General features: G+C 41.5%; 1 protein-coding gene across 14 annotated transcripts in view; it reads right to left on the bottom strand.

Moving 5' to 3' along the window:
- The window catches only part of CAST (calpastatin), a 124,129-nt gene that overhangs the window by 49,890 nt on the left and 58,765 nt on the right, over positions 1-15,474 (bottom strand). For 8 of the 14 annotated variants that reach the window (XM_047778341.1, XM_047778332.1, XM_047778330.1 and 5 more), the window contains 5 exons: positions 7,005-7,064; positions 3,620-3,685; positions 2,989-3,030; positions 1,508-1,564; positions 1,014-1,127 (listed from right to left, as the gene is read on the bottom strand). In XM_047778341.1, the coding sequence (XP_047634297.1) occupies positions 1,014-1,127; positions 1,508-1,564; positions 2,989-3,030; positions 3,620-3,685; positions 7,005-7,064 (339 nt within the window). The remainder of the gene's footprint in view (positions 1-1,013; positions 1,128-1,507; positions 1,565-2,988; positions 3,031-3,619; positions 3,686-7,004; positions 7,065-15,474) is intronic. The other 6 variants (XM_047778344.1, XM_047778343.1, XM_047778335.1 and 3 more) reach the window with 1 other exon arrangement.

Genomic DNA, 15,474 nt, shown 5'->3' with positions numbered 1-15,474 from the left:
TGGAAGATATTCTCATTTTTCAAGAGAAGCTACAAATTTAATTTTCTGTGATATATTTTGACCTTCATGGTTGACGGCTAATTAAAAATCATTTTCATTGCTGTAATTCAAAGAAAGTGCACATATAGCTACAACTGGTGGACCACAAATGTGCCATCTTTGATATAAGGTATATTGATTGCTAAGCAGGTCTAGTTCTTATCTTCTAAGAACTCTCAATGAAAAAGTTCTTCTCAGAGTTCTCTTTGCGGCTCAGCGCAAACGAATCAGACTGGCATCCATGAGGATGCAGGTTCCATTCCTGGCCTTGCTCAGTGGGTTAAGGATCCGGTGTTGCCGTGATCTGTGGTGTAGGTCACAGACACTGCTTGGATCCCATGTTGCTGTGGCTGTGGTGCAGGCCAGCAGCTACAGCTCTGATATGACCCCTAGCCTGGGAATCTCCATATGCCTTGGGTATGGCCCTAAAAAGACAAAAGACAAAAAAAAAAGAAAGAAAGAAAGAAAAAAAGAAAAAGTTCTCATAATTGTTTATTCTTCTAATAGTTGATGCCCTTTAGCTCTGAAAATACAGAATTATTTCTGATTTTGGGCATGTTAGTTGAGCTCTCCTACTGTAACACTCTAAAAGCTCAAAGACTTCCAGGTAAAGAGCAGATCATTCAAAGCATCTGAGTTCCCATAGCCCACAAGAAGGTCCAGGAGGCAGCCTCAATCCCAAGCTGCCAGGATGTGTGACACCAGAGCCAAATGCCTCATGTCACAACTGGGCGCTGCTCGGCAATGGGGATTATGCAATGGAACATCCCCGGACCCATCTGATGCCTTTCTCGGACCTTTCTCAGCCCTAAGTTTCCACAAGGCTATCTGCGACACCAGCAAAATGAGAGCACCAAATCATTATCCCACAAGCTCTGCGGATTCACCCACACATATCAGTGTAGAGCAAGGACTTTTATCTTTTTCCCTAGGTGATGTTAGGGTTTTTTTCTCTATCAATCTGCTTTAGTTACCTTTGGTTTTGTTGATTTCTCTGATGTTGGCTGTTCACTAGATCTGGAAACTGCTTTTTCTTTATGAGCACGCTTGCTCCCTGCATCTGCTGAGTGCGTGGGTAGGCTTTTTGGCTGAAAACACACACACAAACACCACATGTTAACAGCATGGTAAATACTGCTACTTTTATCTATGGAGTAGAAAGTATTCACAAAAGTTGTGTTTTATGTAGTTTTGAATTGTGTAAATTTAAATGAGTAAGATATGTATGTGACAAAATTTCACTCTGAGTGCAAAATTTGAAACCATGCAAATCCCAAATTCAACAAGAATCACATGAGCACGTTGCAAATCCTGATGATGCCACAGGGTGGTGCTATTTTAGTGGGAAAATAAAGGCCAGCCATCCTTCATAGGACTTAAATGATTAGAGTTCAGCATGTTATCCTTCACAGGAGGAAAAAAAAAAGGCTTCACCTTATGTTACCAAGACCCAATGGTGATCATTTACCTCTGGGTGTTCCTTTGGCTTTACTTCTTGGGTTTTTTTCTCATGAACCACAGATGGCTGCAATTTCAAAAGATAAAATCTTAATTACATTGAAGTCCACAGTTCTCACATTTCCAAACAGACTCAAAAACAAAAGCCCCATTAGATCATCCTGCCTCTCTCAGGAAAGGTCCAGTAGAGAAGCAGATGCTGTCTGGTCAAGAGCAATCCTACCAATACTCTGATAATGATGATTATTGAAAAAATAATAAAAAACGTAGTATTTAATCTAGAATAATTTTTCAAATAGGTATATATCTCTAAGTTATTGGCTGTTTTTGACAATTCAAGCAGGTCATTTGCTAACTGCAAGTCCCTCCTTGCAATTTTACAGAGATGTAAAATGATCACTCTGACCACTGAGTTTGTTGATGGTGGATCCTACTTTAGAAATTAAAATTAATTTTCAAAAAAACCCCTTTTCAAAGGTGATGAAGAACACCATATTTTCTCAATTAAATAATGTATACATTCTTTTCTGAATTGTAAATAGAGACCACACGTATCACCAGAAACCCATTCTCTTGAGACTGAGCAACCAAGAACATTTAAATACTGAATAAAAAGACACCTTGCACCTGGCTGCTGAATTCTTCTGCTATAGGGGGTTATGTAAATTACCATCCTCAGGGGCCACCAAGAGGCCTTACACACAATTATATAAGCCTCATCTTCCACCTTCACTGCCCTCCCACCACCACTGTTACATGCACTTACAGTACTTCAGCCCATATCATCTTTTGGGCTTTCCTACAGGAAACCTGTGGTCTTATCTGAGTAACGGCTCAAATGTCTTTGAAGAAATAATGTATGGCACCTTACTGAAGAGAGACATTTGCCCTGCCTGCAGACAACCTGGGACCCATCTCCACATGGACTGTGACTGGCTTCCAGTCTAGACAGCCATGTGTCAGGAAAGCAAAGAAAGCCATTCCCAAGGGAAAGTTAGAACTGTCTCCTGATTAATAGATAACTAGTTCCACCCATGGAAACCAGACTATCAAGATAAACCCAGGGCCTCTTTAGGAGAAACTCTCATCTTGAAGTTATTTAGGCGCTGGGTTCAATAGACACCTTTATTTTTGATGTCTCATCATTAACTTGGATACTCATTATCCTTTATCCCTCGTCCTTTGCTCCTGTGGCTTATTTTCTTTAATTACTTTGGCTACAACAAAAACCTAGATTTGAACAAAATGCCTTCTGAATTATACTGTTTCCATTTATAAAATATTATACATTCATTTTAACATTATGGATTTAATGTTTTAATTATTTTATATACACTCTATATAAACACGTTCAAAAGGATAATCCAAAATTAATTTAATTAGCCAACAAAAAAATGTTTTAACCATTCAGTTGCACCAGTGGGAGAAACTGGTTATTCATTACTATTGCAAAGAATCCAAATAACTCATGAGTTGACTTAAATCATTTACCTTAGTTGATTGTGACTTCTTTTCAGGTTCTGTTTTTACAGCCTAAATTCAGAAAAGAAAGAAAGGATGAATGGACATAATTCACAGAGCTTATCATAAATTTTCAACTATGGAAACTAAAAAGATGATTTTTATGTATTTATAAATGTAAACTTTATATATGAGTTAAGATTACTATACTTTTCTTAGAATTATAACTCTTTAGATAAACACTAATTAGTAGTCTGTTCTTACTACTCAGATGGCAATTTGCAACTTCTATGGGAATTAAAGATATGTAAAGATTTATTACTGTGAACATTATAGGTAATACAAGCAAACTAAAATAAAAACCGTCCTCCTTCATAGCCACTAGCATGATTGGTCTCTTTATGAATGAAATACTCACCACAGGTTTAAATGATGGTATAAAACAATGGGATGGTGACAGACTTGAAACCCAGGAAAACAGTGAAATTTATTTTTAGTGCCAAAACCAGAATGTGAACGGTGGGTAACTAAGCCTGCCAGAAAGTCCGTGATGGGTCAGAGGGTTACAAAAGATTGTGAACTGCAATTACTAGGACATGCTAAGCAGCTGAAGTGACCATTAGTAAAGAGAAATGTCCCCCAGCACAAGGCACCACATCACCTGTTTTTTGTGTCTTTTCTTGTTGGGAGAATGCGGTCCTTCCAGCTGTTTGCTGACTGGAATGGCCTAATATAAGAGCACAGCCCCAAGTGTGATTTTATTTTATCTGACATATAAGTAACATATAAACAGGGCTAAAATGTGCACCAGGACACATTCTACTCATCGATTTCACCTACTCTACACATATATGACATATATCTTAGCTCCAAGAACTTATGAGTACTTAAATTCTAAGATCTCAAAGATTGCAGTGTGGATTTACTCTTATTTTTGTGATTGAAAATCTGTAAGACCTCCATTTATAAAAATCTTTGATCCTTTTCCTTCCCATTCTTTCTCTGTGCAAAGGCTTCTTGAGCAATATTTTTTCCCACCTATACCTCCACCTATATATATTGGCAAAATATTGATTGACAAATTACAGATTAGAAGCTATTGATAGACTCAAACCACTATAATACCAGCTGGCTTAATTTCCTTGTTAATCATTTAATAAAGTGCATTTGCATAAACTCAAAAAAAGCATAGTAGCATGCACAGAAACTCATTAACAAGAATCTATTTTAAAGGATCCAAAATTTAAAACTTTAAAAACATTTCTTTGACCATGAACTTTGTTTCCTTCACAAAACAGTAAGTATGTTGGCATAACAAGGGTCCATTATGTGAGGAACACATGTACCTCTATTACTGAAGCATGAGACATGATAAATTAAGAGAGTATTTGGCATGAGTCTACTACAATAATAGAATAAAAAATAGAGGAGATTTGGAGTTCTGTCATGGCTCAGTGGAAGCAAATCTGACTGGTATCCATGAGGACACGGGTTCGATCCCTGGCCTTGCTCAGTGGGTTAAGGATCCGGAGTTGCTGTGAGCTGTGGCGTAGGTCGCAGATGTGACTTGGATCTTATGTTGCTGTGGCTGTGATGTAGGCTGGCAGCTACAGCTCCAATTCAGCCCCTAGCCTGGGAACCTCCACATGCCGTAGATGAGGCCCTAAAAAGACACAAACAGACACAAAGATCTAGACATATTACCTCCGGAGCTAGACTGACTTTCATTTTAAAGGTGGAGAACATGACAAGGATTTGATACAGGCATTAGCTTGAATTAGCAACTTTTCTCTAAAAGACCAAAATATGCAGAGAAACATGCTCATAAGTTCACAAAAATCTCCAAGAGGAGGCCAATATAAATGTTATGAGGCAAACATTAGAGGCACATGAAGATAACATGATTAATGAGAACAGTGCGATTGAAATCCACCAAGGCAAGAGAACTGAGGCCCAAAGTGGTCCTGAGTCAGCCACTTCATCATGTGCATCTTATTTTTGTCTTTCCCTCTCTTCTCTCCTACTTTCCCCTCTCTCTCTTCCCTTCGTCCAGTTTTATAGGACTGCCAAGAATTATGATTCATGCTTAGCCATGGCTGCAGAGTTTGCTGACACTTGCTCTGGAAAACAAGGCAATACTTGAAATAAGATTGGGCTTCAAACTGAGCATCAGTGGGGATGGCTAAGCATCGACACTGTGTCAAAGGCGAACCAAAATAATAAAAAGGAAATCCTGTATTTCTGGCTCTTATCACATTTCTTTAATTTTCACTGAGTCTAAGTTCAATAAGAATTTGTGGGGGGGCGGTAAATGCTTCTACTGTAGTCAAGATTACTTCAAGATTGAGATCAGATTTTTCTTATGATTAGGCTAGGTATAAATACTAGTGAGAGCTAATAGATTGATTATGGATTGGACAATGTATATTTTACAAACAATTAAGCAATCAATATAAATGTCAACTACTAAATAAAAACATAATTTAAATTTAAAAATAAATTTTAAAATTAAAATAAGGGTTAAATGACATTTATCAGAGCTTAGAGTTGGACAATATGTTTCAATATATATGCCCTTCCCTTTAAAAACAGTTCAGAGGAGTTCCCGTCGTGGTGCAGTGGTTAACGAATCCGACTAGGAACCATGAGGTTGCGGGTTCGGTCCCTGCCCTTGCTCAGTGGGTTAACGATCCGGCGTTGCTGTGGGCTGTGGTGTAGGTTGCAGATGCGGCTCGGATCCCGCGTTGCTGTGGCTCTGGTGTAGGCCAGTGGCTACAGCTCCGATTGGACCCCTAGCCTGGGAATCTCCATATGCCGTGGAAGCGGCCCAAAGAAATAGCAAAAAAAAAAAAAAAACAGTTCAGAAGTAAATTATGGCATAGGATCCTACTTGGGATAGCCACGTAATATGGAAAAACAGCAAAAGAATCTTGGTGATTTTAAATAAGGGCAATTGGATAATAATGCAGCTGGGGTAGCTCTGAAAGGCACTGAAGAATATTAGCTCCTAAGAACTAGGTGAAAGCATCTTGAAAATGTCCCCCTCTTTAATCCTCCATCCCTACACTCTTCCCACAAACAGAGTGAGACATGGTAACTGGGGAGAGGGTCTAAGCAGCTCAGATAACTCCTTCAGAACTAGGCTTACTCTATGTGGCAATCCCACTGGAGGACATCCTTTTATGGTTTTCTTCTGAAATTCCAAGAAATTATCATCAGAATAAATCCGAAGAGTTCGACAAAGGTTTATCACTAAGATGGTGCCCTCAAGGACTGAAACTTTTCAGAAAGCATCTGAAATAACCACTATCAGTGTCACTTCTTTTTATGTTCATGTAGCGTAACCTTTTTCATTCTCAGATTTAGTTTTAAATGGCCAGGATAATAAAACCATTTTAGTAAGAAATCAAGAATTTATATTCTTATCTAGATGCAGAGAAAATGTACTTAGATAAATAGTCTTACAATTAAAAAACAAAAACCCAAGTCTAGAACCAAAAAATATCTGGCTGACTACTCTTTTCCAGATTTTCAAAAACGATGTAAAAATGTACAGATGGGGAGTTCCTGTCATGGCGCAACAGAAATGAAGCCAACTAGGAACCATGAGGTTATGGGTTCAATCACTGGCCTCGCTCAGTGGGTTGGGTTAAGGATCCGGTGTTGCCGTGAGCTGTGGCGTAGGTCGCAGACGTGGCTCTGATCTGACATTGCTGTGGCTGTGGTGTAGGCCGGCGGCAACAATTCCGATTAGACCCCAAGCCTGGGAACCTCCATATGCCACAGGTGCGGGCCTAAAAAGACAGAAGACAAAAAATTAAAAAATGAAAATAAAAAGTGTACAGATGATGTGTGAGATCAATAGTGAAAAAAAGGCTGAGTTTCCAAAGACCCTCATAAATTAGGAAGAACATGTTTCTTTTCATAGCCTAAGTTTCCCAAGGCACATAACTCATCTGTCAACAATCAGCCTTCATTTGTTTTGCTTTACAATACAATTAACTTAAAGGCATTCACCCAAGTTGACCCTTGAGGACTCTTCATACCTTGGTTTCTGTGGGATTCATACTGGAAGACTTGCTCGTTGAAGCAGAGGAAGGCGATACCTAGAAAGAAAAGAAATAGGAAGGTTGATTCTAGTTAACCTACTACCTATGGTGTCCTTCAGCTTCTTTTAACCATACTTGCTCTTAACTCTTTTCCTTAGTTATACCACTTTCATAAAAGTTCCATAGGTGATGCTGCCCAACTGATAAATGACCCTGTCACCAGATCGAAAGGGTTTAGATTTGGGGTGTGCTCTTGAGTGAAGAATCTTGAGCAAGTTCCTTACATTTCCTGATCTTCAGTTTCCCCTTTCTCAATTTTTCTTCAGTAGGTAACAACTAAGTTTGTTACTGCCTGGTAATTAAGTGCTCAGTAAATATAATTACCGTTTGTATTATTTTCAGACAGTACAAATTTACAGAATGTTGTTCAAAAGGACATCTCTGCCCATTACTAGCTCTGTGACTTTGAGTCTGAGTTTTCCAAGTATACAGAATGGGGCCTCCCATGTCTATTTTGCAGGGTCATAAGCATGTAAGATAATGTGGGTAAAATGCATGGCACATTGTGGGTGCTCATTAAATGACAGGTGCATTATTCCTAAGGTAGCGTACAAGATAGAAGAGTAGGCATAGCTCTGGGGAATAGACTCGGTGGATGAGAACTATCATGTGAGGAAGAGAAGGTGGGAGATGGAGCTGCAGAGGGGGTAGTGCTTTAGCAAGGGGATAAGCTAGGCTCCTCCCTGGAGGGCAAACGGTGATGAATGGTAACCAAAGTATTCAAGAAACACCCTTCCTAGGGCTGTGGAGTCAGCCCTTAGAATAGAATCTGCCCAGCAGGGAGTGTGCATATGGACACTTGCATGGCAATGAGGACCATGTACTCAAGTATGTAACTTGCATCACTCTGGTTATTATTAAATTCACAATTACTATCCTCGTGAATCCCAACTCAGGCTCATTTAAACCTCCTTAACATTGGAGTTGTTAGGGTTGAGAGCCCAGGGATTCCATCTGGCACGAGGTACCTTCTTAAGTCAGTAAACAGCTGCTTCCTGCCAACATCACCTGGAGCCCTGTGCCTGATGCCTGGCCCTGAGCCACCTCGGAGGCTGAGTCGCTGGGCGGGTGGAGGAGCCCATCCCTGCTAGTCCCCCAGTTGCCCTCCCCCCGACACTATACTCAGGTTGCTGTGTATATGAACCCACTATAACCCAAGGCCCATGAACAAAATCACTTTCCCCACTGACCTCAATTAATGGAGAACATTATGGTGCTTATGCATAAACGCCACAATTCATAGATAAACCTTAAAGCTTTAGTACACTGATATTTCAAACATAATCATGTGAACTTAACTATTCCTGAGCACCCATTGGCAGCAATTGGGCCCCTGCACCCCAAAACGCACATACATACACACATACCCCACTAGTCACTGTGGCAGGCATGGAATGGTCTCTCCCATGCTCTTCAGTGTAAAGAACTGGAAGATGTACCAGAGTACCCCCATCAAGTTAATAAACAAATATGTGAATGTTCATTTTCCTCGAGACTTTTTTTTCATTTGTGGAGATTAACATATCCTATGCATGTAATTCTGTCTTGCACACTTAGAATTGGTTGTACAAATTTCCATTCAAACTCACGAAGTTCCATTTTGCTACATCCCCCTGCTTCAATGATTTCACTCGGCCATCTAAAACCACCCAAGACCAAACACTCCACACGAAACTGCTTTTTAAGCTGCAAATCTTCAGGTATACATTCATTTTCTAAACGTCCTAATTTATTAAATATTCATTAATCACATAGCCTTGGGTTTTCCGATCTGCCTTACTCCTTTATTAAGCAATAGCTGGAAGTGATCCTTGAATCCTAGAAAGGAGGCTTTCAAAGGCTGACCAAGAACAGTAAAATCTGCATGGAATACCTATAAATAAACACAGAGCAGGTTATAATGGGAACCTAGCTGAAGGCCTTGGCCCACCTGTTCTCGGCAGAGATTCCTCCAAGAAAGTTTTATCTCATCACTAAGGCACTAACCATTCTGAAACTAAAAGAAAAAAACCACTTGATGAGGGCTGAAAATGAGCAAAATTGAACTGCCTCGTTATGGGCAGGTTCAACTCTGGCTAACTGTAATGTGTTTAATTTTTATTCTATTTGTAAAGACAAGGAACTTTCACTATTTTTTATCTCTAGTGAGGGATTATATACACTTTCAATGTAAATCTTCTATGTTGTTTGAATTCCTCATCATGGGTGTGAATAATTAATAATTTAAAAATTGTGAAGGTTAGTCTATACATGCATGAAGAACCTTAGAGAAAAATCTTGAATATGTGGGTTTTAAACAGAGGAGGAAAACAGTATTGCATAAAGATTAAGTGACCTGTCGAAGTTTACCACAGTTCATCGGCTCCACAAATAATTATCTAGAACACAGCATGTGTTAAGTCCTGTGTGAGCTGATGGAAACACAGTGGACAAACCTATAAACACGTCCCTGCCCTTGTGAAAATTACAGGCTGGTCAGGGATGACATTAATAGAACCACCACTTCAGAAACTATTTGTGGCAAGTGCTATAGAAGAAAAGCAGAGGGTCCCAGGAGAACACAGACTAGGCAACGAGAGCTAGTTCAGGGGAGAGTTGGGACAAGTGATACGGAGGAAGTGACAGTTAATGTGGAGATGGAAGGATACGGGGACATCACCCAGGCAAAAGGCCAAGAGGATCCTTTGAGCTGTCAGTGCCAGGGCAGGGCCTAGGCCACCTGATATCTAAACCAGAGACTCTCTGCTGTAGGATCCACCACTCACGGTCCCAACATCAAGGGAGAGTCGTTTTTAAAGTGCCATTGGCGCTCAAATACCAAACCTTCTATGTGATTAGAACTGTATATCAGACTAACGTGCGGCCATAATCCTCTCCCTACTAAATGACCCATGCAAATCCCTTAACAGCCAGCCTCACTAATTGTTTATAAACTTAAATGAAGGCATAAATCAGAGTAACAAAGAACAGAGAAAAACTCCTTTAATATAATCATTTTCCACCCACTCACCCACTATTGCTCTTTAAAAAGTAATGAAGGCGTTCCCCTCATGGCTCAGCAGTTAACGAACCTGACTAGCATCTATGAGGATGCAGGTTTGATCCCTGGCCTTGCTCAGTGGGTTAAGGATCTGGCATTGCCATGAGCAGTGGTGTGGATTGCAAACTCGGCTCACATCTGCTGTTTCTGTGACTGTGGTATAAGCTGGCAGCTGTAGCTCCGATTTGACACCTAGCCTGGGAACTTCCATATGCCGCAGGTACCGCCCTAAAAAGCCAAAGAGAAAATAAGAAAAAAATCCTGGGGCTGAGGGTACATAACGCCTAAGTCACCATCACAGTCTTGAAGGAGTTCACAGCCCAGTGAGATAAACAGATAAAGCATGTTTAGTTTCAACGTAAGTGCTCTAACAGGGATGAAGAAAATCTTATGCAACAGAACAAATGTTTTGGTTTTATGTAAGTTGCAGGCCCACCTCAAATAATAAAACTGTGTTGGCAAGTCCCCTTAAGACAAACCAATATTGATAAAAGAAAATAATCACAGCCTAGAAAAGAATTAATATTTAATCCTATACGTACCCAATAGGGCATCTTATGCTCTGGCATTATTCGACAAAATCTCTTTAAATTTGTTTACATGCTACAGTAAGAATTTTGGAAGCTGTAGGAAATGATCAGAGATATGAGGGTTTTAAGACCCTTGAAAAATGGAAACTGCTTTCCCTTTTCACATATATTTTGTAAATGTCTCCCAGACTACACCTTTCTAGCTCTCTCATACATCCTGGCCACACTCATCTTCCCATGTGTCACTCCTGCACACAATTCTCTCTCAAATAGAACCAACGATGATGATACTTGCTGCCCACCTTATCACACAGAAAACCCTTTTCTGGCTTTTAAAGATCCCTAGCCTCCAATCCCACCCCATCTCCCAATGCAGAACATCTGCTCTAGGCAGCTAGCCCATCCCACCCCACTCATCTTTCCCTTTATGTTTCCCCCCCACCCCACAAGTGCCACTGGCTGGGAGGCTTCTCTTCCCCAAATATCCAAATCCTATAGACCCTTCCTTTCAGGTGCATCTCACTAGCGCCCAGCCCTGGCACTGTAACACGTAACTGCAAAATCAGTCATCAGTGGGCATCCACCTTCACCAATCCCCGCTCGCTCACTCAGAGTGCCATATACAAGACAGGTAATGCCATTAATTAATCCACCACGTGGGGTCCCTTTAAAAGAACGGTCTGTTGGATACACTAATCTGCTGACCTCTATTCTTAGGACAGGTCTCTATCCAAGGCTTTCTTTTAATTCTGCAGGGCACCTAGTGAGGCTGCAGGAGAAGAGAAGCAAGACTAGGACCAATCCCAGCCATCATGCAATGCTGGATGTGAGAGGAGAGGGTTGTGAGCTCGCCCACAGGTCCAGGCTGGGAGAGCAAGGGCTCCCTCAGAAGAGGCCGGGGTCCCAGAAGGCTTACTTGCCCTTCTGCCGCCATTAAACCTGGCTGATGAAAAAGTCATGCCCATGGCTCTGTCCTCCTCTACCACTACGTTATAGAGTCTTTTCACTTGCCTGGGCTCCCAGAAGACTATCAGCTTCTCTTTAGGCACTGCCAGCTGGTTCTGGGGAACCCCCATCTCTCTCCTCCAGTCACCCAGCCTCACCTTGATCTCCTCCGGCCCCCAGCTTGGTTCAGAAAAGTGCACCCACAGTGGGCCAGTAAATGAGTCAGCAGCTGCACCTCCCCCTAGACCCTGCTTCCTCTCCCCACCCTGTCGGCATTCCCACAGCCTCCTACCCTCAGCACCAGTCACCTTCACACACCCCCTCTGCCGTTGTTTGGGGAGGATTACTAAGGACACCATCACACGTCATGTGCTGCCCTTTTCCATCTGGTAATTCATCTGCAGTTTCATTTTGAATCACAGACCATCCTCTGCCCCAGGGCTGTGGTGACACGGGGTTCCAGGTTCAATCCCCAGCCTCTGACCTGTTTCCTTCAGGAAGCTCCTTCCACTTGCTCCATTCTTCTCAGTGATCTTTAACATTCAGACACAAACCCTCTGCCTCCTCTCTTACATGGTGGCAACCTCAGAGAGTTGATTTCTCCCTATGTCTTTATCATTTACTAAGTGAACAAGTCTCCGTACCTAATCAGCAGGGCTACTTTATTACCAGCCGACATTATTTCCCCTTAAAGGGAGGAAGCTGAGAAAAATCAGCTGTGGGCTCAAATGCCTACTGAAGCACTTATTCATCCACATTAACTATCTTCCTGAAGTTTCGTCCTCATCTGTAAAATGGGAGTAATACCACCTGCCTCTGGAGCTGCTGTGAGGGCCAAATGATCTAATGCAGGGAACTCACCTGTCCCTAAACTACCTGGAATCAAGGGCAGCACTGCACCCGGTCCCCATCACCATTTCATCCTTTTAATTTCTTTTTCCACCCACACTCCTGGTCCAATCAGGTATCCCCCAAACCTGGATTATATCAAGGCCTTCTAATAGTTTCCATGCCTTGTTTTTTCCCACCCCCACCATAACCAAGCAGGACCCCACGGGGCCTTCCTAAAACAGACTCCCCCACATCCTCTGTCTGCCTCTTGTTTGTAGAAAAACTTTAGCCTCCTAGGCCTTTATGCATTCCAAAGGGTATATTTAATCAAAGAAGAAAAAATGCAGAAAGAAAGGAAAACAATCAAGCAAGACAAAATGATAGTATTTTAGCCATTAACAAAATCAAGAATCATTTGTTCATCCTCAAGGGCCATAGATAATATCCTAAGCCATATCCTTTGAGCTGTTTTGCAGATACTGAAACCCCCCCCCACCCCAGGAGAAGAAGTTACCTATATGTTACCAAGCACAGAGACCCCAGGCCAGCTGGACCCGGAAAACTGATGATGTTGACTCCTGATTACCTCACCACCAACCAATCAGAAGATTGTCCACTAGCTGATCACACACCCCACAACCCCTCTCTCTCTTTCTTTAAAAACCTTTTCCGGAGTTCCCGTCGTGGTGCAGTGGTTAAGGAATCCGACTAGAAACCATGAGGTTGCGGGTTCGGTCCCTGCCCTTGCTCAGTGGGTTAACGATCCGGCGTTGCCGTGAGCTGTGGTGTAGGTTGCAGACGCGGCTCGGATCCCGCGTTGCTGTGGCTCTGGCGTAGGCCGGTGGCTACAGCTCCAATTCAACCCCTAGCCTGGGAACCTCCATATGCCGCGGGAGCGGCCCAAGAAATAGCAACAACAACAAAAAAGACAAAAAACCAAACAAACAAACAAAAAAAACCTTTTCCCTGAAAGCCTTCAGGGAGTTCAGGTATTTTGAGCCCTGGCTGCCTAGACTCCTGGCTTGAGGCCTTGCAATAAACACTGTACTTTCCTTCACCACAACCCAGAGTCAGTGGATTGGGTTGTACTGCAAGAAGGCAAGTAGACCCAAGTTTGGTTTGGGAATACCACTTCTAGCTCCCAAGCCTTTCTATCTCTTCCTAATTACCCAAAATAAATGCACACTATGTTCCTGCTCTGATGAAAATACTAAACTCTCAATAATTTCCCACTGTGCCCTAGATAAGGTCCACTGTCTTCTACCTGAACTTTGGACTTTCAATATTTGACCTAATCTACTTATTCCACTACTGCCTCTCACTACATCCTACACCACGTCTCCCCTCCACCCAGGATGGTGTCCCTGTTGTCTCATGAAAACCTCATCAGACAGCTGGTTAAGAGACTGAGAGAGGGCTCTGGACTCCACATTAATGGAATTTCAGCTGATGTTGAGTTCATGTGCAACCTCGAGCAAACGACTTAACCTCTGTGCCTTAGTGTCCTCATCTATAGAATGAGCATCGTAGCAATTCTTACCTTATAGGGTTGTTTTAAGAATAAGTTAATGGACCTGAAGCCATTATAATGGTACTTGGCAAGTGATAAGTGTTGGAAAATTCTAGTCGGTGTTCTCATCACCATCATCACTGTGCTCGCATCCACCGCAGAGCCTTTTCCCTGCTCAGGCCCCTCCCAGCCCTGCCCTTGAAGATTAGCTCAAGATATAGCACCTGCATCTGCTTTAGTTCTAGTATCTTCTCAACTCACATGCATGTTCGTACTTCCCACTTGAACACTCAATCAATGTGCTGTGCTGGAGGGTTATTGAATCTTTTTTTTTCTTTTTTAAACAAATGGCCACACCTGTTTAAAGTTCCAGAACCAGGGGTAGAGGGCAGAGCCAGAGCCACCATAGAAGCAATGATTAGTAGTTATATTGTGAGCCACACAGGAAGTCCTATTGAGTCTTTTCTAAGAAGATATCTTATCAACGAAGTTGTAAACCGATCAAGAGGCAGGTCATTTCTAATCCCCACAGTGCCTACCATACTGTTTAGAGCAGAAAGGAATTCAAAAATCACCACTGATTCCAATACTTTTCCAGTTTCTAATTCTCAAAACTTCATTTAAACAAAGAAGGAAGTATAGTTCTAATATCTTGGAGTTTTTTGAAAGCTAGAATAAAGAATACAATTAATAAATCAGAAGTCAAGTTTCAGTCTGATCACCTCTTAGTAGCCATGAGTCCCAGGCAAGCCAATTAAACCTGCAGAGCATCTGGGTTCCCATGTGGGAATAACCTGCACCCCACAGGACTATTGTGAGAGTTAATTAGATACCAAATATTAGGGCATTTGGACAAAAGCACGCAACAAATACCAAAAAAAAAAAATCTGGAATTAAGAAAATCGGACACACCAATAACTGATTTTTAATTTTTAAAGTTAGCGCTATTAGATGCATGAGAAATGATAATTTGCTTCGGAACCATAACGAGAGTCTTATTTTAATAAGACATCTCCAATAATGAAAGAAAAGAAGTCATGGAATTTTTTTTAAAGTTCTTTCTTCACAGGACCTGTCAGACGGACCCACCCTTGAACTCCACAAGGGCAGGGACCACGAGCATTTCAGCTGCTGCACAAGCTTACATCTGACACACAGTAGTCCTTAAATAAATGTATACATTTGTACATGAGTAAACATGACTATAATCTGATGGCTTAAAAGCAACATGATATGAGTTTTATTCATTATCAGAAATTCTGTCCAAAACACAAGTCAGTAAACTGGTTAGGAAAACATAATTTAAACATCTAATAATTTACATCATCATTGTCAGTACTGGGGAGTAGTATAACTTTAAAAAAAAAAAAAACTCATATACACATACAAAAAAACTCCTGGGCTGCTTCCTGTACGATACCCAGAACAAACAATAGGCAACTGATGAGGGGGCTTTCTAAGGAAAGCACTGACATTCTTCACAAATACCACTCATGGGCCCAGTAAGAACAGGCTTATAGTGATGGATTATTCACTTTGGGAAATGAATGC

Source organism: Phacochoerus africanus, chromosome 4 (assembly GCF_016906955.1).
Source record: "Phacochoerus africanus isolate WHEZ1 chromosome 4, ROS_Pafr_v1, whole genome shotgun sequence".
NCBI lineage: Eukaryota > Metazoa > Chordata > Mammalia > Artiodactyla > Suidae > Phacochoerus > Phacochoerus africanus.
This window is presented reverse-complemented; position numbering and strand designations above follow the sequence as displayed.